This window comes from Carettochelys insculpta, chromosome 32, assembly GCF_033958435.1.
Source record: "Carettochelys insculpta isolate YL-2023 chromosome 32, ASM3395843v1, whole genome shotgun sequence".
Classification (NCBI taxonomy): domain Eukaryota; kingdom Metazoa; phylum Chordata; order Testudines; family Carettochelyidae; genus Carettochelys; species Carettochelys insculpta.
The window spans coordinates 5,510,615-5,536,407 of record NC_134168.1 but is presented as its reverse complement, the minus strand read 5'-3'; the positions used below and the strand labels follow the sequence as shown (position 1 = coordinate 5,536,407).

At 57.5% G+C, this 25,793-nt stretch overlaps 2 protein-coding genes across 5 annotated transcripts; one reads left to right on the top strand and one right to left on the bottom strand.

The window, feature by feature from the left end:
• Positions 1-1,562: 1,562 nt before the first annotated feature.
• LOC142004789 (uncharacterized) lies at positions 1,563-3,537 on the top strand. The gene is made up of 2 exons (XM_074982480.1): positions 1,563-1,900; positions 2,457-3,537. The coding sequence occupies exon 2, from the start codon at positions 2,471-2,473 to the stop codon at positions 3,494-3,496; it is 1,026 nt and encodes a 341-aa protein (XP_074838581.1). The 5' UTR covers positions 1,563-1,900; positions 2,457-2,470; the 3' UTR covers positions 3,497-3,537.
• A 4,251-nt stretch (positions 3,538-7,788) lies between these two features.
• KHNYN (KH and NYN domain containing) lies at positions 7,789-24,953 on the bottom strand. Of its 4 annotated transcripts, none has more exons than XM_074982452.1 (10): positions 24,826-24,953; positions 23,973-24,091; positions 22,016-22,086; positions 21,319-21,581; positions 13,087-14,651; positions 12,349-12,479; positions 11,911-12,007; positions 10,818-10,925; positions 10,173-10,274; positions 7,789-9,706 (listed from the first exon to the last, which is right to left on the bottom strand). In XM_074982452.1, the coding sequence occupies exons 4-10, from the start codon at positions 21,544-21,546 to the stop codon at positions 9,391-9,393; spliced, it is 2,547 nt and encodes an 848-aa protein (XP_074838553.1). In that variant the 5' UTR covers positions 21,547-21,581; positions 22,016-22,086; positions 23,973-24,091; positions 24,826-24,953; the 3' UTR covers positions 7,789-9,390. The 4 variants fall into 4 exon arrangements, with proteins under 4 accessions (XP_074838553.1, XP_074838555.1, XP_074838554.1 ...); XM_074982454.1 differs by having other exon boundaries at positions 22,016-22,082; XM_074982453.1 differs by lacking the exon at positions 24,826-24,953 and adding an exon at positions 24,302-24,438.
• Between the last annotated feature and the right edge of the window lie 840 nt (positions 24,954-25,793).

The following is a 25,793-nucleotide window of genomic DNA, read 5'->3' as shown; positions in this document are numbered from 1 at the left end:
CTTTATGCGTCAGTCTTTACATTCAGATTCTGTATCTACCCAGCCTATTATCTGGGTTCCTCCCTTTCACCAAGCCATTTATTTTCACCTTTCAGCCAGACAAATGTCACGTACTTCTGCTTTTCGAGAACTCAAGTTTTCTTTTCTCCGAGACAACTCCTACTTCTGCGATGGATGGAAGGGCGTAGACTCCCTTTCTGGACATCCCCGTATTCAGTGAACCAAATTGTCCACACAGGGTTAAACCCAGAGATAGCAGGTCCCCGCAAATCTCCGGGAAGTGTTCACAAGCAGCCAGGGGAGCCAATGGGAAGAGAGGGGGCGATTTTTGACCCGAAAAAGGTATCTGGTGGGTGAAACCTTGGCGCAGTCAGAGGAGAGACACCGAGATGGATTAAGCCTGGAACTAGGCTTGGAAGAATTCAGTAATATCCATGCCAAGAGAGAACTGGACGCACAACTCCAGATGAGGCCTCATCAGTGCCAAGCAGAGGGGAATAATAACTTCTCTAGATCTCCTGGAAACGCTCCTCCTAATGAACCACAATATGCCATTAGCCTTCTTGGCTACAAGGGCACCCTGTTGACTCATATCCAGCCTCTCCTCCACTATAATCGCCAGGTCCTTTCCTGCTGCACTGCTACTTAGCCAGTTGGTCCCCAGCCTGGAACAATGCTTGGGATTCTTCCACCCCCAGGGCAGGGCTCTGCACTTCTCCTTGTTGAACCTCGTCAGGTGTCTTTTGGCCCAGTCCTCTGCCCTGCCCTCTCCCTCCTGAGCCCCTAGCACGGAGCTACAAAAATACCCCCACCGCACTGAGCTGGTGGGAGCGGCAGCCTGAGAACCATAGGGGACAGGAACGGCCGGGGAACTCACCGCCACAGGGATTTCAGTAGACAGTCAGTGGGAGGTTTGTGCGGTCACTCCCAGCACCGCAGAGGATGGGGGGAGCCAATGCAGGGCAAGATATGGAATAATTTTGGCCAGAGAGCTGGCAGCTGCCCCCCAGGACTCTCCAAAAGGGGGTTCCTATACAGATGGGGAGGCTGAAACCCCCAATTCCCCTGACCTCTGCCCCTTCCACCCCACTCCCCCAGCTCTAACCACTAGACAGCCGCGTTGCCTAGAGAGGTGGTGGATTCTCCACCCCTTGAGGTTTTTAAGTCCCCGCTGGACAAGGTCCTGGCTGGGATGACTTAGTGGGGGTTGATCCTGCTTGAAGCAGGGGGCTGGACTAGATGACCTCCTGAGGTCCCTTCCAGCTCTGGGATTCTGTCCATCTCTGAGCAGGGAGTAACCTGAGGATTCCTGGGCCGAACTCCCTTCCACAGACACCCACCAGGCCGCTCCCAGAGCTGGGAGAGAACCCAGACATCCTGCACCCCCTGTTCCAAGCAGGAAATAAACCCAGGCGGCCAAGCCTCCCTTCCCCGAGAATCTCGTTCCTGCCCCTTTAATGGGCGTGCAGTGGGGCGGAGCTGGCAGGACGCTTCCCCTCCCCTTTAGTTACGACTTCCCGTGGAGGGCGGCCCGGCGGATCTGCGGCCATACGAGGGTCCGGTTTCTACGCTCCGGCTGGCGGCGCAGCGCCTTGGAGAGGGGCGCACGGTTCCGGAGCGCGGCGCTTGGAGAGGGGCGCACGGCCCCTGGAGCAGCGCTTGGAGAGGGGCGCACGGTTCCCGAGCGCGGCGCTTGGAGAGGGGCGCACGGCCCGGCAGCAGCCCTTGGAGAGGGGCGCACGGTTCCCGAGCGCGGCGCTTGGAGAGGGGCGCACGGCCCCTGGAGCAGCGCTTGGAGAGGGGCGCACGGTTCCGGAGCGCGGCGCTTGGAGAGGGGCGCACGGCCCCGGGAGCAGCGCTTGGAGAGGGGCGCACGGCCACGTCTCTGCTCCCAGCAGCGGTGAGTTTCGAGGCCCACGCCCGCCCCCTCCCGGGCTGCCCCACAGCTCCTGCCCTGGGGGGAGCTCGGTAAGGGCGGGGGGATCCCCACTTTCTGGGGTGGGGGAGAACGGGCCGCGCGGCGCTGCTGTTCACCCGCAGGGCGAGGTTTACGGCCGGCTGCCTCCCAGCCCCGCTTGGGACCCAAATCCTCCCTAGGGCCCGTCCCCCCTCCGGCCCACATACAGCCCAGGGCTAGCGCCCCGCAGGGCCTAAGGCCCTCCCACAGCGACCTTCCCCTCCCCACATCCCCAGGGCCCGTCCCCCTCCCGCCCATATACAGCCCAGGGCTCCCCGCCCCACCCCACACCCTCTCCTGCTCCATGTACCTCCCCAGCACCCACCACCCCCACACAAGGGGCCTAGCGCCCCTTCCAGCCTCCTCTTCTGGGGTCTGTCGCAGCATCAGCCAACCTGAATCCCCCCCCGCCTCCGGGTTTGGCTGGTCTGGCTGGTCTTGGCCTGTCCCGATTGTGTCTGCATCACCCCACCCCATCACTTTCTTCTGGTGTCCCCAGGCTCTCAGCTCCCAATGGCCGGGGTCGTCCCTCGGGCAGACTCCCCTGGCACCGACGTCTTCGCCAGCCCCGGTGGGTTCTTCGTCGTCCGCTCCGACCTGGGCTGCTTCCTGTGCGTGCCCCACTGCCACGCCCCCGAGGCCCCGAAGCTCCGGAGCCTGCACCCTGCCTGCCGAGGCGGGGCCCACTACGTGGGCGATGGAGCCTGCGTCTGCATTCTCCGGGGAGACACGTTCCACCGAACCACAGACCTGAGTGCCGCCCCCAGCCCGGACCCCTTCCCCCTGCACCCCTCCTGCCGCGGCGGCGACCACTATGCCTCCTGGGGCGGCTGTTTCTCCATCATCTTCCTGGCCCGCGGCGTGGTCCTCTCCGTGGCCGACCTGACCACGGGGGCTGAGGCCGAGGAGACGCCCCTGGAACCAGCGTCCCGCTGTGGCCTTTACTACTACGCCCCTGATGCTTTCCACCTGGCTTTCCTGCACGTGGATGAAGAACGGGGCCTGCGCAGCCAGGTCTTCTCCAGCTCGGGCCACCAGGAGGACCTCCCTGTCCACGCGGATGTGACCAGCTTCTTCCCCGGCGGCCTGGCCCTGGTCCACGGGGGCACCTTTGGGACATGGGAATGCATCAAGCTGATCCAGAACGAGACTGATGGGCCGCTCCCCGGCAGCTACGAGATAACCCGGCAGGTGGGACACGCGGAGGAGAAGTTGGCCAACTGGACCTTCTCCGCAGCTGGTTCCCCGGCACCCTCGGACCTTTCGGTGGCCCTGCTCCAGGCCCAGTTCTCCCTGCCGCCCGCCTACGGCGGGCTGGGGCTCCAGACAGGGCAGGAGGAGTGGGAGGCCGTGGCCGAAGAGGAGGAGGAGCTGCGAGTCATTCTCCAGCCCCACCAGAAGCTCTTCTGGTGGCAGTATCGCCTGGGCTTGGGGGCCCGCCCTGTACTCTTCTGCCGCTGCCTCAAGGTGACCCGTAGCCCCGCTCCACCTGCCAACATCCCTCTGCCCCGGTCGGACGCCAGGGCCGTGGGTGTCTGAGCGGGGACAGGTTAATGTTGTTGCAGAATAAATGATGCCCGATGGTACTGGCTGTGGATGAGGAAACGAATGCGTCCGGGTGGGCTGCCTCCCAGCCCTAACCACTAGACCACGCTCCCCCGCCAGAGCAGGGATAGAGCCAGTGTTCCCCGTAAGCGGAGCATGTCTCGGCCGCCCAGGGGAGGGTCACGGGCTGTCCGGCCGATTAGCAGAACTCCCGCGGCGTCTCCTGGGGGTGCACGTTGGCACAGGCCTTGGTGTGTGTAAAAGATTTATTCTGCCCTCGGATGGGCCAAAATTCAAGAGAATCCAGAGTGCCAGGGTCCCAGCCCCACTCCCCTCCCAGTACTGGGGAGAGACCCCAGGAGTCCTGGCTCCCAGGGTTGTGCTCTAACCACTAGCCCCCACTCCCACCCCCTCATCCAGAGCCAGGAATGCTGAAGGCCGGTAATGCTTCTTTCTTCCTTGGAGGTCCTTCAGGGTCCTTGACGGGTGTCACGTCCATTGGGCAGATTCAGCCCTGGGCTATCCAGGTCACATGGGCTCTGGGGTACAGGGGTTTAGGGATGCGTCAGCTTCTAGATCCTGGTGACAATTGTGCTGGGGGTGGTGGGCATTTGGGGTCTGAGGAGGACGAGGGAGAAGCCCAGAGGGCTGGGACCTTGTTCCCCACCACAGCTGGTTGGAGATCTTCCACGCCCCTTGGAAGGTTCTTCTCCAGGACTCAGTTTCCCTGGCTGTAGATGGGGTGAGGAGCCCCCCTGTCGGCACCCCAGGCTTTCCATCCCCCACCCTCTGCAGCCCCTCCTGTCTTGGGTCACAGCCTACTCCCCTCTCCTGCACCGAGACCCTGTCTCCCAATCCCCTGACCCACATCACAACCCTCTCCCAGGCCCTGCCCCACTGCCCTGGGTCACCACCCTCTCCCAGATCCTCTGCCTCAGGTCACAACCCCCTCCCAGGCCCAATGAGGCCCTGATCTCGGTCCAGGTCTCAGCAGCTGACGGGGCCCTGATCTCGGCCAGCGTCTGGCAGCGCCCCATGATCTCACTCCAGCTGTTCCTTCCAACCCAATTTGCTTCTCTCCCCCTCCACCCCATCACACACTCTCTCTAACCCCCTTACCCCCACCCTCTGTTCAGGGAGCAGTGCCCTGTCCAAGCAGGGTCCGGTAGGATGGTACGAGATAGGAACCAAGTGCCAAGGGGAGCCCTGTCTCTCTGGTTCTTTCCGGGAACACCAAGAACATCTAATCTGTTACTGGGTCACCGGGGTTCTCCAGGGAACAGGAGCCCTTCCAAGATACCCTCCCAGGTGCTCTATCCTGGCGTGACCTCGGTTCTCTCCAGGAACACCGAGAACATCCTATCTGTTACCAGGCCACCGCAGTTGTCCAGGGAACAGGAGCCCTTCCAAGATACCCTCCCGGGTGCTCCATCCTGGTAGGACTTCAGCTCCCCTAAGGTCAATGCAGAGTCAACCCCTACTGCCTTGGGATCAGAGTTCCCCTCCCCTCCCATCCATACAGAGTTAACCTGGAGTAACACCACTGCACTGAAGGGGTAACGCTGGCATAGAAGTATCCAGGACGTGTGCTGAGGTGACACGGGCAGTCCTCAGTGAGGCGTCAGGACACCTGGGTTCTAGCCGCAGCTCTCGGAAGGGAGCAGCAAGCCGTGGTTGGCCTGACGTCCATCCCACCACCCTTCGGAGCCTCTCAGTGTGGGGCTGGCAGTGCCGTCCTGTCACCACTTATTTGTCCTCGTGGTCCGAAAGCGGGTTTCCGGAAATAGCCGCTGGCTGACGGAGGGGCAGTAAAGCTGCCACCTGGCCAGCTGAGCCCTTGGCCTCAGAGAGGAGGCAGATGTCCGTGGGAGGTGGCCGGAAGGACGCCGTTGGGTTGCAGTGAGATCACCACCACAACCAGGCGGTGTGGATCTGCTCTGAGCACAGGATTAGGGAGAGCGCAGCCGGCCCGGGGAGACCAGATCTTGGAGGACTTTTTAAGGAGAAGATGGATAGGCTGGGGAAGGAGGTGGGACTTTGTTACCAGATGTGCCTGTTCCTCTGAGGTCGGCTCGTTTATCGGGGGTTACTAGTGTTCCAAAGGAGCTTTAATCCTAGAACAATAGAGCTGGAAGAGACCTGCAAAAGCCATCGAGTCCAGCCCCCTGCTCTAAGCAGGACCAAACCCACCAGATCAGCCCCGCCAGGGCTTTGTTGAGGTGAGACCATTCCAATGCTTCACCACCCTCCTAGGGAAAAAGTTCTTCCTAATGTTCAACTTGGACCTTCCCAACCGCAACTTGAGACCATTGTTCCGTGTTCTGCCACCCGTGACCACTGTGAACAGCCTCTCTCCAGTAAGCTGAAGGCTGTTACCAATTCCCCCGTCTTGCAGACTAAACAGTCCCAATTCCCTCAACCTTTCTTCATAAGTCATATGTTCCAGCCCCCTCATTATTTTGGTTGCCCTCCACTGGACTCTCCTCAGTGTAACCACATCCTTGCTATAACTGGGGGCCCAGAACTGGACACAGTACTCCAGATGCGGCCTCAGCAAAGCCGAATAAAGAGGAATAATCACTTCTCTGGATCTCCTGGCAACGCTCCTCTTGTTGCAACTTAATATGCTATTAGCTTTCTTGGCTACAATGGCACCCCATTGACTCACGTCCAGCTTCTCGTCCACTACAACTCCCAGGTCCTTTTCTGCAAAACTACTACTGAGCCAGTCAGACCCCAGCCTGTAACAATGCTTGGGATTCTTCCAGCCCGAGTGCAGGACTCTGCACTTGTCCTTAATGAACCTCATCAGATTTCTTGCAGCCCAGTCTTCCAATTTGTTGAAGTCAGTCTGGACCCTGTCCCTTCCCTCCAGTGTATCTACCTCTCCCCCTAGCTTCGTGTCATTCTCCCGGCTGCTAATTCGCTCCCAAGGGAGCTCTTCTGCCCAACCCACGTCCACGTCTGAGAGGACCAGTTCATCGGCACTTACAAACAGACCTCTTATGTCCCTGTACTCAGTGGGCTGGTCGCGTGGCCGTACCATGTGCCCTTGGACTCAGTAGCTTGGTTAATAAGCCGACCATCCCCAATCCGCAAGGTCCAGAAAAGAGCAACGAAAACGCTTAGGGGTTTGGAACAGGTCCCATGTGAGGGGAGGCTAAAGAGACAGGCGCTTTTCGGTTTAGCGAAGAGGAGACTGAGGGGGAGATACGATAGAGGTCTGTAAAATCACGAGCGGTGTGGAGAGGGTGAATAAATAACTTCTCCTTATTTGTTCCCATCATAGAGGAACTAGAGGACACCAAATGAAATGAATGGGTGACAGGTTTAAAACTAATAAAAGAAAGTTGTTCTTCACTCAGGGCATAGTTAACCTGTGGAACTCCTCGCCAGAGGAGGCCGTGAAGGCTGGGACTGGAACAGAAGTTAAGAAAGAGCTGGATAGATTCCTGGAGGTTAGGTCCATCAAAGGCAATTAGCCAAGGGTAGGAATGGGGTCCCCGGCCTCTGATTGTCAGAAGCTGAAGATGGATGGCAGGAGACAAGTCGCTTGATCATTGTCTTCGGTCCACCCCGTCTGGGGCACTGGCTACTGTTGGCAGACGGGATGCTGGGCTAGATGGACCTTTGGTCTGACCCAGTAATGGCCATTCTTACGTTCTCTTTCACAGCACGATTGTTCTAACCATGAGCCACTCACTGGGCAAACCCCCCAGGTGGTGTGGCCACCACAGGGAGCTTTTAGTGTAGGGTCAAGAAGCGTGGCAGAGTGAATGGGGAAGCCAAAACAACACCCCTGAGGAAGAAAGAAAGCGAAGCAACCAGTGTAACAATAAAAATTATTTATGCACTATCCAGAAATATCTATTTACTACTGAAACTGTTAAATAGACTGATTACAAATGTTAAGCCCAGCAAACCACAGAATTTCATAAGGCAAGGTTTGGAGGCTATGTCTGGAGAGAGCTCCGCACTCTGTGAAGCTTGCACTGATGGGGGTCCCAGATGGTGGTGGTAGCCAGAGGTGCGGAGGGCAGGAGACAAGCCGAGCCCCCAGCATGACCAGGCAGGAGATGACGTCTCAATGGAACTGATGTAGTTTTCATCCAGGCATCAGACCAGTTTCTTGAGCAAGGGTTGTGATTTTGTAGAGCCAGGGCAATGGCTCAAGAACTCTGGATGGGATTATGGGTAAACGAAGCCGAGACAGTAGAGACCGATCATGCCTGGCTATGGGTGATGTTCCTGGAACGTGCTTACAATGCAACTAAGCAGCTTCAGTAGGATCCAGGACTAGAATTGGTCTGGTGATGATTCATTTGGAGGTAAGCAGGCCTGGGTTTATTCGCAGCTGGAGCAGAGATTTCCCATCAGGCAGTGCTTCTCTGCTGTCGTTATCCCATCGTTCAGTGGCGTTTCTGGTTTGGAATTGCTGTTCTCCATTCTAATGAGGATGCTAATGAGGATGTCTTTCTCTTCCATCTTCAATGCAGATCAGGCTGGAGGTGTTTCCTGAATCCAGTCACCCTCATTTGCATGATTTAGGTGTGTCTACGCCTGCCGGTTTCAGTGCTTTGTCTTTGACTCAGGCAGAGGCCTGGGGGAAGGGGGTTTGTTTTCCCTGGGTGTCACTGCCTGGCTCCCCAAGAGCACAAGGCTGATAGGTGGTCATGCTCTGGTTCCCCAGAAACACGGAGCTGGTAGGTAACAGACTCTAGAAAAGCTGGGTAGAGCAAAGAAGGGGACCTGAAGCAGGATTTTTGGCGTGGCTGAGGATAAGAGGTAGGAGACAGACAGAATAAGGCGGGAAGGAGACAGGTGGGACGGTGAGCGAAACTTGGAGAGACCTTCTGGCAAGAGGTTGACCTTCCTCCAACCGGTCTTTGAGCTCAAGCCCCACCGAGTTGTGTTTTAAGGCCCCCGACGCACCCATCCCTGGGTTCTGCTGCATGGACGCTGGAGGTAGATCAAGGAGAATGGGGCAGCGACTTGGACAAGCATCTCTCTGTGGTGGGAGGGACCTGAGCGGGGCCCTGGATACAGACCAGCCAGTGCTTCTCCGCAGCAAAGATTTGGTTGCAGCTCCCAAGTATAGCAGTCTGTCTTGCAGAATAAATACGCCGTGGCCTGCCCCGTCTCCACCACGGGTGCTAAGGCAAGCTTGGGAGAGTTCCACCAATCTCCCCCGGAGCCCGAGAGGGGCTACTGAATGTCTCTCTGAAGGAAGGGACCCGGGGTGAGCTTATAAGTCGTTTTTTTAGGGTTTGTCAAAGTCCTAACTGGGGATCAGCTGCCAGGCCCCACCTCAAAACCAGAGAAGAGTGAGGGCCCTGGCTGGTAACCCAGCTGCCCTCTGGGTGGTCCACAAAAGAGGACAACGGCCTACTGGTGCTGCCAGCCAGAGTGATACCGGCTGCTCCGTCGACAGCATTGGCACTGAACGGTTGTGGCTTCCATCGCTGCTGGTGACCAAGTTGCTATCTAGCCTGCTGGTTCACGCCAGCTAACAACCTGCTACTGCTGCCAGCCCACCAGCTTCGTCCCGTCATTCTGTTGACGGGTCAGGGATTCCTGGGGCTGTGGATCGAAGCCCTGCTGGTGATTTGTGGGGCGAGGGGAGGGAAAATTGTCCACATGAGAGATAACAGCTTTCTACTGCTACCAGCCAGTGGAGATCGATGGGACAAAACCCCCCATTTTAGCCTTGGAAGTCATCGAATCTGTCCTTCGTGAGGCACCGTGGGAGGCTGTCAGACAAAGACCTGGTCCTCGCAGGAGGTTAAGAGCTTACTGCTGCTAACGGCGTTCAGCTGGGCTTTTGCTGGACACGTTCCCTGCTGGTGAGAGGACACAGATAGATCCCCAGGAGGAGAGCAATGGCCAGCTCAGAAGTTGAGGCTCAGAAGGGTTTCCGAGAGCTTGTTCAGATCACGGCAACAGGGTTCTCTGTGCAGGACAAAGTCCACCTTCTGGTCCTGACCGGTGAAGATGGCCAGAAGGGCCGTCCTCAGCCGCTCCGTCTCCTGCAGCTTCCGAACCTTCTCCTCTCCCGTGTCCTCCTGGGGCGGTCTCCTCCGCGGCTGTTCCCCCGGCGGTTTCCTGTCCCGCAGACGCAGCACTTCCGTCTGGGACGACGGCCGGCTAGGGGTGGGAGAGGGGACCCGGCGCCCCGCGAAGGAGTGGCAAGTGGGGGGCTTTGGCCTGCAGTAGCGACCATTGAGGCAAAAGTTAGCATCTTCTCCCAGCTACCCTCCACCCCATGCTTGACTCCCTCCCGCCCCAGGATGGTTGGCAGTGGGGCATGCGTGCAGGTCTCCAGCCTGGCCTCCAGGGGGCGGGCAGGTGTCTGGCAGTCAAAAATGCCACCCTTAAAGGGGAGGAATCGGCATCTCCTTAAAGGATCTAGGTTGGATGTAGAGAGGTCTAGGTTGGATATTAGGAAAAACTATGTCCCCCGGAGGGTGGTGGAATCTGCATCCCTAGATGTTTTTAAGTCCTGGCTGGGATGACTTAGCTGGGGTCGATCCTGCTTGAAGCAGGGGGCTGGACTCGATGACCTCTTGGGGTCCCTTCCAGCCCTGGGAGTCTGTGCTGGCCCATGGGGCATTTCTGCACAACTGGAAGGAGGTTCCGGCTGGGAGAGGTGGTTCCCCGCTTGACTCGTTACCTGAGGGGTTTCTGCAGGAACTCGTCCAAGGTGGGACCTTCTCGGCCCAGGGGGTCGTCCGGCACCATGAAGATGTTCCCCACAAAGGTGAACTGCAGCAATCTGAGAGGGCGGAAGAAGGTCAGACCCTCAATGGGGATCGGAGTTGGGTGACCCCATTCCCTGTACCCTTTAGCCAGCTGGTCTCCTGCCATGGGGCTAGGTTACAGCCGGTGTCTCCCCCTGGGGGGTCCATTTCCCGCTCTGTGAGCCACCCCATGCTGGCGCTGGGTGGGACCTGGCGCCCCCCAGAGGGGAAGGGGCCCCCCAGCGTGGCCTCGCCCCCAGGACTGGGTGGGACCTGGCGCCCCCTAGAGGGGAAGGGGCCCCCCCAGCGCGCCCCTGCCCCCAGGACTGGGTGGGACCTGCTGCTCCCCAGAGGGGAAGGGGCCCCCCCACGCGGCCCCACCCCCAGGACTGGGTGGGACCTGGCGCCCCCCAGAGGGGAAGGGGCCTCCCAGCGCGGCCCCGCCCCCAGGGCTGGGTGGGACCTGGCGCCCCCCAGAGGGGAAGGGGCCTGCCAGCGCGGCCCCGCCCCCAGGGCTGGGTGGCACCTGGCGCCCCCTAGAGGGGAAACACCCCCCCAACCCAGCCCCACCCCCTCACCTCTCTTTGATGATTCCAACCCATTTCTTGGACTCCTGTATGAGGTCCCGGAGCTGGTCGTTGGTGATGATGACGCCGTCAGTCTCCTCCGCCAGCCTGAGCATGAACCTACCCCAAGGGCGCAGAGTGAGACCCCAGCCCCCCAGGCTGTGCTCGTGGACAAGGCTGAGACCTGTGTCCTGCCTGCACTGACCCTGACCCCACAGGAGCGGAACCCAGGTGCCCCCATTGGGAAACAGGGAGGTGATGGATTTGAGAGCATCCTGGTCCGCCTGCTCAAAGCAGGCTGTGGGTCAGGAGTGTGGGGCAGTGGCAGGGCTGGGGGGGGGCAGGGGCTGCAGATTGGGAGTGAGGGGCACTTGGGGGACAGGGGGACTGTGGGTCAGGAGTGTGGGGCACTGGCAGGGCAGGGGCTGCAGAATAGGTGTGAGGGGTACCTGGGGGGCAGGAGCTTGTGGGTCAGGAGTGTGGGCCACAGGCAGGGCTGTGGGCCAGGGCTGGGCTGACGGGCTGTGGGTTGGGAGTGTGGAGCACCAGCAGGGATGTGGGGCAGGGGCTGCAGATTAGGAGTGAGGGATACCTGGGGGGCAGGGGGCTGTGGGCCATTGGCAGCACTGTGGGTTGAGAGTGTGGGGCACAGGCAGGGCTGGGGGGCAGGGGCTGTGGGTAAGGAGTGTGGGGCACTGGCAAGGCTGTGGGGGGACAGGACTGAGCTGGCAAGAGCTGTGGGTTGTGAGTGAGGAGTACCTGGGGGGGCAGGGGCTGTGGGTCGGGAGTGTGGGGCAGCAGCCGAGCTGGGATGAGGGTGTATCCATCTGCATTCATCCCCACTCCCAGAGCTCACCTTTCCATTAACCAACAGCTGCAGTCACAGGGACTTCCTGCTTCACAGCCGCCCCCTCATCCCTCCTGTAAGCCGATGGGGGGTGCAGCACCTTGCACCGTGGAAGGCCCAGTGGGGCGGGTCACCAAGGCCTGGCCCTGGGGTTCTCTGGCAGCCCAGCTCAGTGGGGGCTGCCGTGAGCCCTCTGCTCCTCCAGGAGCAGCAGGGGAGGGGTCCCTGCACAGGGCAGAGGGGGAGCCCCAGATTTACCTGTCGTCGTAGGAGGAGATGCGTTTCCCGGCCACCTGGCGCGAGGGCGTCAGCGATAGCAGGCTCAGGTCCCGCAGCTGGGTCAGGAAGTGTCTCTCTGGGAGGGGATGGGGGGAGCAGAGGGTAAGGCTGGGGGGCAGGGCTGGGCCCCAGGGAGCGGGAGGCAGAGGGGAAAGGTGGGGCCCGAGGAGGTTGGTCTGTGTGGGTGAGTATCAAGCCCTAGGGGGCAAAGTGGCATGAGAGAGTGAGGGACCCCAGCGGGAAGTTCATGACAGGGTATGGAGGGGCCCTAGGGGGCCAGGCTGGGCAGGGAAGCAAAGGGCCCAGGAGGGCAGGCCTGGGTAATGTCACACACAGCCATACAGGTGAGTCCTCACGCACGGAGACGGAAGGCCAGCTGGTAAAGGGAGCGCCATCATCGGCCACCTTCCTGCTTACCTTCCACCTTGGCCACCTTCTCCATCCGCCACTGCGGCACGAAGACCGTCACCTCCCGGTGGCCCCGGTCCCAGAAGTACTGCACGGCCAGAGCGATGCCCCGACAGGAGAAGAACTGGTACAGGCCGTGCCTGCGGGAGGGACAGGAAGAGCCGATGCCACATTGGACAACCAGGAAGGAGAGCGGCCAACGCAACAGGATGGCCCTAGAGTTCTCGGCTCTACGCCAGCGGTGGGAAAGGAACGGGAACTGGTTGGGTCTTGAAGCCCATGGAAGCCGACCGACAAGTCATGCTAGGTCCTTAGGGGACCTCAAATCTGGATGAAGCTCCAAGATCAATGGCTTGATGTTCCCATAGGCTCCAAGACTAGAGGAGATCCCAGGAACCCAAGACTGCCGTGTGCATAGTCCTGAAGACCAAACAAGCCCTCAGGACTCCGAGCCTGACGTTCCGGGGTGACCTTGAGCGAAGACAAGGCCCTACAGACAAGCCGAACCTTGGTTTTGGGGCCTTGACTGGTTTGGAGAACAGGAAAACCTAACGGAAACATCTAGGTTGATCTTGCGGTCAACGGTCAAGCCATACCTACAGCCTTGAGACCTACTTCAGATGCATTGACACAGGACCTAAGTCAACGGGGCTAACGGGTAACGCGCGTCCCAGTTGCGTAGTCAGGGTCACCACCCACCGTGACCTGGGTCTCTGGGGGCGAGACGTGGCCGCGCAGGCTACTTACACCATGGCTACGTTGCTGCCATCGATAATGATCCTCCGCAGGTTCTTCTTCCCAGGAGTGTTGGCCAAGTTGAGATTGAAGGGGGTCTGGATGGCTTCCTGGAACCGCTGGGCTCCGGTCACCGTCGGCACTGGGCCCGTGGGCACTGGGTACACATCCTCAGCGGGCTGGCTCTCTTCGGCAGCCCATGTGGGAGAAGCAGCTTGGGTCACTTCCATGGGGAAATCAGGGCCTTCTGGGACGGGAGGTGGAGCACGGACTCCCCTGTTGATAGGAGACCCATCTTTCCTCCTTGGTTCGCCGTGAGGTTGAACCTGAGGATACTCCTTGCCGTTTGAGAGAGCTGGTTCTCTGTCTCTGCGGCTGCCTCTACGTTCTGCACCAGCCTCAGCTCCGGCCTCCTCCTGGTGGTTGAATTTCTCATTCAGCCTTCTCAGCAGGCCGGCTAAGGGGGCCCCTGTCCGGATCTCCGGTGGGATCTCACTGGGCGAGTGGCCACAGTTGGCCGCCGCTGACTTGATGACCTCCAGCAGGTATTCGTTGTCCTCTTGGCTCGTCTCCAGTGACGGTGGAGGAGGAGAAGGCGTCCGCCTGGACCCTGAGTCCTCGAAAGGCACGGGGCCATGCTCCTGCTTGGAGGAGAAAGCCTGCTCCATCTGGACCCTGTCCAGGATCTGCAAGGGGGTCTCCCGCACACCGCCCTCCAGCAGAACCTTCTCCACCACCCTTTCCTCGTAGCCCATGGTCTTGAAGAATTTCAGCCTCATTTTGAACTCCTTCTCCGTCCACGACGACGACAGGGCTCCTGTCGATGGTTCTTCTTCCTCCTCCTCCGGCCCCCTTTCCTCCACACATCTCACCCAGTCCTGAGTGCCAAGGAACACCAAGTCTTCCTGAGCCTGCTGGCTGGCGCCCATACCTGGGCTGAGTTTCGACGACCGTCTGGAGAGCACTGGCCTCTCCTCCTTCAGCTTTGTCTGGTCCCGTGAGCTGCCTGGGAAGCCTGGCTGGGAGCCCTGAGGCCTGGCGTGGTCTGGAGGTCTACTGATGTCAAAGAAACCCTGGGGCCCTCCGTGAGGCCTAGCGCCACCAGCCACTTTGGCTTCCCACTTCAATGGCGGGTCTCGACTGGCATCTGGTGGCCCACACGCCCCGTTCCTTGGTGCCTGTTCCCTGGACTCCTCCTCGGTCTCCTGCACCAGCCGGAGCAGCTCCTCCTTGAGCGGGGTGGGCAGGATGAGCAGGTCTATGGCGTGTTTGTCATCGTGACACTCCACCAGCTCCCGGAAGGTCTTCTTCACTAGGGCCTCCTTCTCCTCAGGCAGCCGCGGCGTCTTGTGGTACTTCTCCACGAACTCCTGGATGCGGCTCTGGGCCATCACAAAGGCCTCGGCGAGGCCTGAGACCAGCAGGGAACCGGGGCTGAGCAGGACCAGGCTGGCAGAGGTCCCCCTAGTGAGACAGTCCAGGAAGAGACCTTGAGCTCCCACGAAGACACACTGCATGTCCTTCGGGTAGCAGACCTCCTGTCTCAACTCTGGGCTGCAGAGCCCTTTGATGTACTCCTGCAGGACACGAGAGAGGGGCAGGGTTAGAACAGCCTGTGGCAGGATGCCCGCTGCTGGCTGGAAACAGAACTGCTCACTGTGTGTCATGAGCCCTCTACTGTCGAGTACAGAAGGGGAGTCTCCAGGGGCCTGCTTGGAGCTATCTTCTGAGGCAAAAACTGTCTGCAACACCTGGCAGGATCAACGAGAAATTCAGTGGCACCTTATCAACTAATAGATTTTTTTCAGCATGAGCTTTCATGGGCAAAGACGCACTTTGTCAGATGCGTATAAGGTGCCCCTCAACTTCTCTTTATGGGTACAGACTAACACGGCTACCCCTCTGCCACCTGGCAGGATGGGGCCCTCGGTCCCGATACACATAATTATATGCTTGTATAGAAACACAATCTGCATTTCTCTTACGTTTTGTTAGGCTGGAGAACCCATCGCTCAAAAGTTACCAAATGCCCGAATTGCAGATGTCTGGGTAACCTTAACTCTGCCCCGTCCCCCCCCCGCACATCACCACGTGGGTGTTAATTACATGAGCACACGTTTCTATCCTTGTACACCCCCACCCCCCACACACACACATCTCTCCATCACTGACTTCATACGAGGTCTACCACCTACGCATTCATATCATAGAATCGTAGGGCTGGAAGGGATCTCAGGAGGCTATCAAGTCCAGTCCCCTGCCCAAAGCAGGAGTTATCTATCTATCTATCTACCTGCTATCTGTCTGTCCATCCATCTAGCCATCCACCCACCGATTAGACTGTATGAGGAGTTCGAATTTGCCTAGACCAGAATTAATAGTAAATGCAAATAGTCTGATGATGGCTTTCACTCTGGATCTGCAGACCTGCCAGCCCAGCCCTGGCCTCCCAGAGCTGCGGTTCCTTCCTGCACCCCTCTGTGCAGAGCTGCTCAGCGCGTGGGCGTGACTGGCGAAGGGGAGGCGGGAGACGGTTATTTTGGTGGCCGTTTTCCCCCCTGTCGGTTTCACACCCACTGCAGAAGAAAATTTCCCTGACGCTGGGGGTGGAAGTGAAAGTGAAAGCAGCCAGGTGGGGGGTGGAAGGAGTCTGAAATGCCACCGTTTTCTAGCTCAGCTCTCCCAATAAACCAGAGCGGGTGCCAGCTCGTGCCACAGCCCCCAGGCCTGAGCTGAACCCCAACACACCTAAGGCATCCCCTGTCTGTCTCCCCACCGCGTGGGTGAGACAGTTACCAGCCCTCCACAACCGGCCTGGAGTTTACCCCATCAGCAACCAAGTCCTGCACCAAATGACTCACCAACATCCTGCCGAAGAAGAAGGCGATGGATTGGACATACCCTCAGAAAACCAACCACCAACCTCTCAGGGCAGGCCTTCAGTTGAAGCCCATAAGGGAAACGGACAAGAGGGCACACAAGAAAGACCTGGTGTGGTGACCTCTAGGCAGACGCCGCAAAGGGTGGGGATGGGAGAATCCAGAGTGACCTAGGCAAAGTGGAGGATTGGGCCAAAAGAAATGTGGTGCGGTTCAATAAGGACAAGTGCAGAGTCCTGCACTTGGGACAGAAGAATCCCAAGCGTTGTTACAGGCTGGGGACCGACTGGCTAAGCAGCAGTGCAGCAGAAAAGGATGTGGGGACTACCGTGGATGAGAGGCTGGATAGGAGTCAGCAGTGTGTCCTCGTAGCCAAGAGGGCTAACGGCATATTGGGGTGTGTTTGGAGGAGCATTTCCAGCAGCTGTAGAGAAGTTATTATTCCCCTCTCTTCGGCACCGGTGAGGCCACACCTGGAGTATTGCGTCCAGTTCTGGGCCCCCCAGTATCAAAAGGATGCGGATGCATTGGAGCGGGTCCAGTCGAAGGCAACCAAAATGCTTAGGGGGCTGGAGCCCATGACCGATGGGGAGAGGCTGAGGGATTTGGGCTTGTTGAGTTTGCAGAAGAGAAGACTGAGGGTAGATTTGATAGCAGCCTTCAACTTCCTGAAGGGCGGCTCTGAAGAGGATGGAGAGAGACTGTTCTCAGTAGCGATGGATGGCAGAACAAGGAGCAGTGGTCTCTAGTTACAGTATTGGATATTAGGAAAAACGCTTTCCCCAGGAGGGAGGTGAAGCACTGGGATGTGTTACCTAGAGAGGTGGTGGAATCTCCATCCCTAGAGGTTTTTAAGTCCCAGCTTGACAAAGCCCTGGCTGGGATGACTTAGTTGAGGTTGACCCTGCTTTGGGCAGGGGCCTGCACTCGATGACCTTCTGAGGTCCCTTCCAGCCCCAGGATTCTATGCAAAGGCCTGTCCCTTGGCCTAGTGACACAAGCCACTCCCAGTACGTTAGAGGCCTGGTGACCTCGTCCTTCACGCTGTGTCCTTCCATCAGCTGAGCTCATGGCACAGAGCAGACGAGTGGGAAGGGGGCAAAAAAGAGTCTTAACCCCCCAGGAGCTGTATCTTCGTGTTGCTTGGACAACGACAGGGCAACGGTGACAAAGCACAAGCCAAAGATACCCAGTGCTTGGCCTGGGTTAGCCCAGGTGGACACATTCACCTACCTTATTATAGAAACATCTATAACTTTTTGATACTTAAGCCTGGAAACTATTGGTGTCTATAAGTTCACCAGCTTTACTCCTGTTTTCTTTTCCTACATGATGAATCTGGATATGTATCTGTCCTAGGGTTGGCGACAAGGGTTGTCTTTGGAGTGGCGTCTTAGCATCAGTTGACCTGGGATAAGCAACCAGTTCTTGTGGGCTGGGAGGAAGCTGATGTGGTCGTGATCAGTGGGGAAAGGGATAACCTGTCACCAAGGCAGAGTCTCCTGGGTGGCACCCCAGGGAATTGTCTGTGAGTCCATGCTGAGAACCACTGGTGATGTCTCAGCGGAGAATGCACAGCTCGTCGGGGCTCTGTGCCTAGTTCCTTGGTTAGCCCTGAGGTTGGTGACACATTCTTAAGCCATGGAAGGACAGGGGGATATAAATAAAAAAGCCGAGTCCCCAACGGACCATGAATCACAGTCACTCCACGGGGGTCTGCTCACATCATAATCAGGGGAGCGATGGCTGACGAACCCCAACTGGGATCTGTCCCATTGACTCCAATGAAGTTATGGCCCATTGACCCCAGCTGGGATCTGTCCCATTGACAACAATGGAGTGACGGCTCATTGACCCCCGCTGGGATCTGCCCCATTGACCACAATGGAGTGACGGCCCATTGACCCCCGCTGGGATCTGTCCCACTGACCCCAACAGAGCTATGGCCCATTGACCTCAACTGGGATCCAGCCCATTGACCCTAGTGGAGTTATGGCCCATTGACCCTAGCTGGGATCTGCCCTACTAACCACAATGGAGTGACGGCTCATTGAACCCCGCTGGGATCTGCCCCACTGACCACAATGGAGTGACGGCCCATTGACCCCCGCTGGGATCTGCCCCATTGACCACAATGGAGTGACGGCCCATTGACCCTAGCTGGGATCTGCCCTACTAACCACAATGGAGTGACGGCTCATTGACCCCAGCTGGGATCTGTCCCACTGACCCCAACAGAGCTATAGCCCATTGACTCCAATGAAGCTATGGCCCGTTAACCCCAGCTGGGAGCTGCCCCATTGACTCTAATGGAGATACAGGCCATTCACCCCAGCTGGGATCGGCCCCATTGACTCCAATGAAGCTATGGCCCATTGACCCCAGCTGGGATCTGCCCCATTGACTCCAATGAAGCTATGGCCCATTGACCTCAGCTGGGATCTGCCCCATTTACTCTAATGAAGCTATGGCCCACTGACCTCAGCTGGGATCTGCCCCATTGACTCTAATGAAGCTATGGCCCACTGACCTCAGCTGGGATCTGCCCCATTGACTCTAATGAAGCTATGGCCCACTGACCTCAGCTGGGATCTGCCCCATTGACTCCAATGAAGCTATGGCCCATTGACGCCAGCTGGGATCTGCCCCGTTGACTCCAATGAAGCTACGGCCCACTGACCTCAGCTGGGATCTGCCCCATTGACTCCAATGAAGGTATGGCCCATTGACGCCAGCTGCGATCTGCCCCATTGACTCTAATGGAGATACAGGCCATTCACCCCAGCTGGGATCTGCCCCCGTTGAGCGTCCAGCCGGTGCAGAGCATCCGTTTCAGAGGCCAGGAAAGGTGTGACTTCACCGCGACTCAAGGTTCTAACAAGAGGCACCGAGTCAGGCAGCGGGGCCCAATCCGGAGGCAGCAGCAGGGCCTGCGGACATTCACCCAGGGTGCGGCCATTGGTGGGGAGGTTCAGGCCCAGAGGAGTCAGCTACCCCGTGTAAACCCAGGGAGAAGCAGAGTCACAACCAGGTGGAAGGACACACAGGGTGGCGGCCGAGCTACATCCAGGGCCATCACACACCCAGGACAAGTGGTGGGGGGATGCGCACGGGGGTGGCACGGTCCGCTTCTTCCAGCCTGCATCCCCTTGGAGCTGTGACGCCTGCATCCCGGGTTGTGCCAGGGAGCTGTGTGTGTCAAATCCCTCCTGAATGAAACCCATTGTGTGTTATCTCACACACCCAGCGGCAGGAGATACATTCTGGGCATGGCCCACACCAGGCCATGCTCTGCACAGGAACTAGTCTGTGATCGGTATCAACAACCAGGCGTGGTCACTAACCACACCCCAGGACTGTGATATATTTACCCAGTGGGGTTGGGACGCACACACGTGGGTGTGTCCACACTCACCTCTTGCAGCTGCCCCCAGGCTGTGGGGAGACTCAGAGCTCTGTACAAAAGCGGGAAGAAGTCGTCCTTTGTTATCAAGGGCTCAGAAGCTGGGGAGGGGAGTTTGGGATGGACGGATAGGGTGAGTGAAAGGATGCGGATGGGATGGACAGGTGGATCGGGTGTGCGAAAGCCGGGTGGGATGGAAGGATGAACAGGTGGACGGCCAGGGTGTGGGGAGACATGGGTCGTGGGTGTCATGGAGTGGGGATACATGGGTGCGTGTGAGAGGGTCAGGCTGGACATCTGTGTGAGACAGGCAGAGCGGCTTTGACCCCCTGGGGCTGTAACCTAAGCTGGCAGGTAACACCTCTGCCCTGAACAAAGAGGAGGGAGGAGCTGAGCTGGGTTTGAATGGGAGGTGGCAGTTAGAAGCCGGGGGGGGGGGGCGGGTCAGCCAGCCCGGCGAGGGGGGAGCTGCACCCCAGCGGGGCCCCCCTCAGGCTCCTCTCCCCAGGACGGGTTGGAGTGACTGTCTCTGCCGGCTGTACTGACCCCTCTGTGCTGAGCTGGGCCTCTGGCGCCTCATAAACCTCCTGTTCTACCTGCTGGGTGAGAGTCACTCCTGCCTGCAGACAGGGGGCAGAGCCTGGGGACCCCTGAACCCCATCACGGTGGTGAAAGGAGGGAGAGGGTGAGAGGAAGGGTGGATGGACAAAGTATGTAGAAGTGGAACCACCCGCAGGTGGACTTGAACCTGGGAACTCCAGAGTTTAGTGCAGGAGCCTGTACAGTTTGAGCGAAAAGCCAACTGGCTCTCAGCTAAGGCTGCAGTGAAGACTCGTACTCTCTCCTTATGTAAGCGGGCCAGGAGCCACTACACGGGTTACAGAAACATGGGTAGGTAAATGGGTGGGGGGGCTCTGGATGGATGGACGGATACATGGATGGACGTATCAATAGGTGGGCGGGTGGGTGGATGGATAAATGGATGGACAGAAGGTGAAAGAAAGGGGAGGTGGATGGGTGGAGGCCTGTGGATGGATGGATGGATGGATGCATAGATGGATGGACGTATGAATGCGTGGATGGATGGGAGGACGCAGTGGGTGAAAGAGATGGTAGGTGGATAGGTGGAGGCCTGTGGATGGATGGATGGATGCATAGATGGATGGACGTATGAATGCGTGGATGGATGGGAGGACGCAGTGGGTGAAAGAGACGGTAGGTGGATAGGTGGAGGCCTGTGGATGGATGGATAGATGGACGGACATATGAATGAGTGGATGGACGGGAGGACGCAGTGGGTGAAAGAAGTGGAGGCCTGTGGATGGATGGACGGATGGGGTAGGTGGGTGGGTGGACGAAGTGGATGGATGGGTAGACAGGATGGGTGGAAGGGTACCTGGGGAAATGAAAGGATGGAGGGGGTTGTACGAAGGAGTAGTTATATCTACCCAGCGAGTGGGCTATCGTGGTGATAGATAGAGGGGGGTGTGAGGGCGGAGGGTCGGGGCTTGGGAGGATGGGAATTTTTGCAGGGGGAGTGGGGAAATGTCTGGAGACGGAGGTCTGTTTGGGGATGGGTGAGGAAGGAATGGGGGTGAACCTCTGGGGTTGGAGGGCAGATGGGGCTGTCGGGGGAAGGGTGGCTGTTTCGCTGGGAGGGGAGCATGGCGGGAGAGAGGCATGGGGTGTGCCGGGCGGATGAGGGCCTGGCAGGGGAGGTGGAGGTGCCAGGTCACGGGGGTTTCTGTCAGAAGTCAGGATGGAGAGCAAAAGTCTGTGAGGGGCAAGGGTGTGTCGGAAGTTGGGGGGCTGCAGTGGGGAGCCGGGCGGGGCATGCGGGAGCTGGGGGACAGGTGTGGGGGAGGCAGGAGGGCGTCGGGGATGGGGACAGGTGTGGGGGGGAAAGGAGGGCATGCGGGGAGATGCAGTAGGTCAGGGCGAACCCGCTCCCCCGCACGTTACCTTTGCTCTATACAGATCCTGTCGGGTGCCCTGCAGCTGCAGCCAGATCTGCCCGGTGCCTGGCGAGGCACAGGCGGGGCTCGTCCGGGCACCCAGCACTCCCAGCACGTTCAGCTCCACACCAAAGAGCCTCTCGATGTGGGGCCGCTGCTCTGTGACGGCCGCCTGGGCCTCCTCGGGGACCGCAAATTCATCCAGGCCTCCCATCGCCACGGTGCCCGTCTCCATGGTAACCTGGTGCCACGGCGCCCACCTCACCTGGCCTGGACCACGAGGGGAGGGCGGGTTAATTACTGGTCATTGTGAGTGGAAGACAGCATGGCAGAGGGCAGGCGTGGGGGGAATGGAGGTGCGGAAGGGACGAGGGACAGGAGTTAGAGGAAGGCGGGTTTGGGGAGGTATGGGGGAACGTGCCATAAAAACACGCCCCTGTTGATACGCCGCCCACCAACTCTGGAGACAACATAACCCCAGCCCCGAGCTTCGGAACGGCCCAGTGCCAGACAGGAAGGGGAATACGCTCAGCTTGCAACACGTTATATCCACGCTAGAGATTGTCCCGGGAGATGGGAAAATATCACCCCCAGCCACCCACGTTCCCTCGAATCGTTTCTGTCCACGATAGGGACGCTTTTCTATCCGCGTGGAGAATCAGTTTCCCTCGGCGCACCATGGGACAGGGTCGAGGTGTTCTTACCGGCTGTTCAAATGTTTCCGTCCGGTCAAACGTTTTGAACGTCGCTGGCTGAGGCCTTGGGGTGCCGCTGCCTTAAAAATACGTAATAATTAATACACGACATCACTGGTTAATAAAACTACAAGATAACCCTGACTTACAAATGATATATCATTATATATTGTATATCATTGATCATTAATCTATGCTAATCAGACTCATTAACATACGATGAATAACAATAATGATAAAGAGAATTTTAAATCTACAATCAGCCCAACTGAATAAATTATAATAATTAAGTGACTGTAAGAATTCATTGGTACTCTGTGGAACCAATATAATAAACATTAATCTATGCTAATCACACTCGTTAACATATGATGAATAACAATAACGATAAAGTAACAGCAACGAAAGGTCCTTTGGCACCTAAAAGACTTAACAGAAAAGTTTTGAGCATGAGCTTTCGTGAGCAAAGACGCACTTCATCAGATGCTGGTCATAAAGAGACTTTTAAATCTACAATCAGCCCAACTGAATAAATTATAATAATTAAGAGACTGGATAGAATTAATTGGTCTTCTGTGGAACCAATCTAATAAACAAATCAGAAGCAGATACAATATGTAACAATGGCTTTTAGCCAGGGACTAATGAATTACAAAGTGTGTGCTCATTCATCATCACTGGATTATCGTAATAATGAATATGCAATAGCTAATAATAATGAAATATCCATACTAATTAATGAAATGTAAATAATTGCTCATAATGAGTCAGTTGCAATATTCTCACTCAATATCAGGCCATGTTAACACTGAATTACAAATGGCAATAGATGGTTAATAAACAATATATAACCAATCGGACTCAATAAATGAAAGGAACTCATAAATTGTATTTGGTGGCACTTTAGACTCTAACAAATTTTTTGAGTCAAGAGCTTCCATGATCAAAACCCATGAAATGGCCAGTAGTTAACTGCGAATTTTGAAACATATACGATGGAGCAAAATCTATTAAAATAACCGCACCAACGAATTTCAAGCACCCAGCAGCAGGGCTTTAGAAACCATGTACAACTGATCAGAGCATAAATTATAACCTCAATAAACAATCTCCGACGTGAGTTATAAAGAGCAAGGTGCCAGGCATAATGAAAGTGACAGCTGTATTAATACACAGTATATAACAGCATTAAATTAGAAATGACACTGAATGGGTTCCAGATAATAAACTCAATGATTATACTATGCAATCACTCAATAATTAATAGACATCATTAATAATAAAAGGGTAACTTGTGGGTTGTAAATAAGAAATCAGTTTACTAAATAACTCCATAATGGTTAATTGAAGTAATTAATGAGAGGATAACCTGCGGGTTATAAATAAGAAATCAGTTTACTTAATAACTGCATAATGGTCAATTGAAGTAATTAATAAAAGGATAACTTGCGGGTTATAAATAAGAAATCAGTTTACTAAATAACTCCATAATGGCTAATTGAAGTAATTAATAAAGGGTAACTTGCGGGTTGTAAATAAGAAATTAGTTTACTAAATAAATCCAAAATGGTTAATTGAAGTAATTAATAACAGCATAACTTGCGGGTTATAAATAAGAAATCGGTTTACTAAATAACTCCATTATGGTTAATTGAAGTAATTAAGAAAAGGGTAACTTGCGGGTTATAAATATGAAATGATTACACTAAATAATTACATAATGATTAACTGAAATACTAATGAACAATTAATTGTAAGTCGTGGATTACAAGTAAGGTATGAATTCTTATAATAAATAATTAGGTAATAATTAATTGGCCCACTTTGGATAATGAATTGTATGTTTCAATAACAGATGAAGGGAACAGTCACAAGGACTATGCAAGGCCAAGCAACCAGTCATTACCAGCTGGAAGTGGTGCACTATAAATTATAACGATGGCTCCTCCGAGGCCATCTTAATTACCTTAATAAATAGAGGGTGCAGACTGCCGCTGAATGAGCCCCAGTGACTGCTGAGAGGTCACTGATCTATAATCCATACCTGGCCATGACTGTACCATGCATAGGGCCGCCCAGGAAGAGCTGCAGAGAAAACCAGCAACAGGAAAAAACTGGTAAGAAGGGTGATGGTATTTTCAGAACTGGTGATGTATTTTCAGTCGTTAACTGGTGATGTATTTTCAGTCGTTAATGCTGGATGTTAAACAGGATGCTAAATAAAACCAAACTGAGACCCCCAAAGAACCACCCCTAGAAAATAAGGAATAATTAACTGCCCCACATCCTCAGCACCTCCACACCAGAAGTACCACAGCCCCTTGAGTGGGGTGACCAGGATGCCTGGCTCCTTTGCAGCTGGGCAGGGTTGGGTTCCCCCTTGTAAGCACAGGGAAACTGAGTCATGGATGGTGGGACTTGCCCAAGGGGAGCCAGCAGGCTCGGGGTAGAGCCTGGGAGAGAACCCAGGAGTCCTGGCTCCCAGCCCCCACTGCCCCCCCCAGAGCTGGGGAGAACCCAGGAGTCCTGGCTCCCGGCCCCCTGCTCTACCCACCAGCCCCCACTGCCCTCCCAGAGCCACAGAGAACCCAGGAGTCCTGGCTCCCAGCCCCCACTGCCCCCCCCAGAGCTGGGGAGAACCCAGGAGTCCTGGCTCCCGGCCCCTGCTCTAACCACCAGCCCCCACTGCCCCCCCAGAGCCGGGGAGAGAACCCAGGAGTCCTGGCTCCCAGCCCCTGCTCTAACCACCAGCCCCCACTGCCCTCCCAGAGCCGGGGAGAACCCAGGAGTCCTGGCTCCCAGCCCCGGGACGGACCCACCGTAGCCCGGCCCGGCTGCCCCAGCAAGGTGCGGGCTCCCCCGGCAGACGGAAGAGCCGCCGCGGCTCCTCCCCGCGGGGCTCCCACAGGGCCGGGCAGGCCCCGGCTCCGCTGCGGTTTCACTTCCCCGGCCCCACCTGCCGGCCCCCCGCCATCAGCCCCCCACCTGCCGGCCCCCCTCCATCAGCCCCTGTTCTCCCCGCCAGCCCCCTCCATCAGCCCCCCAGCCCCTGTTCTCCCCGCCGGCCCCCCTCCATCAGCCCCCCAGCCATCAGCCCCCCCCTGCCGCCCCCCCTCCATCAGCCCCCCCTGCCGCCCCCCTCCATCAGCCCCTGTTCTCCCCGCCAGCCCCCCTCCATCAGCCCCCCTGCCGCCCCCCTCCATCAGCCCCTGTTCTCCCCGCCAGCCCCCCTCCATCAGCCCCCCCAGCCCCTGTTCTCCCCGCCGGCCCCCCAGCCATCAGCCCCCCAGCCATCAGCCCCCCCCTGCCGCCCCCCCTCCATCAGCCCCCCAGCCATCAGCCCCCCCTGCCGCCCCCCCTCCATCAGCCCCCCAGCCCCTGTTCTCCCCGCCAGCCCCCCTCCATCAGCCCCCCTGCCGCCCCCCTCCATCAGCCCCCCCAGCCCCTGTTCTCCCCGCCGGCCCCCCTCCATCAGCCCCCCAGCCATCAGCCCCCCCTGCCGCCCCCCTCCATCAGCCCCTGTTCTCCCCGCCGGCCCCCCTCCATCAGCCCCCCTACCGCCCCCCTCCATCAGCCCCCCAGCCCCTGTTCTCCCCGCCGGCCCCCCCTCCATCAGCCCCCCCTGCCAGTCTCTGTCACCCCCCCGCTTCCCTTTCCACCAGCCCCTTCCCCCTCCGGGTACCTGTGGCTCCCCCCACCCGCCGGCTCTCCCCAGCCCCCCTGGCGGCCCCCTCCCGCGCCCCGCCCCCTGGGAAATTCCGGGCTGTGACGCGAGGGAAGGGTGGGG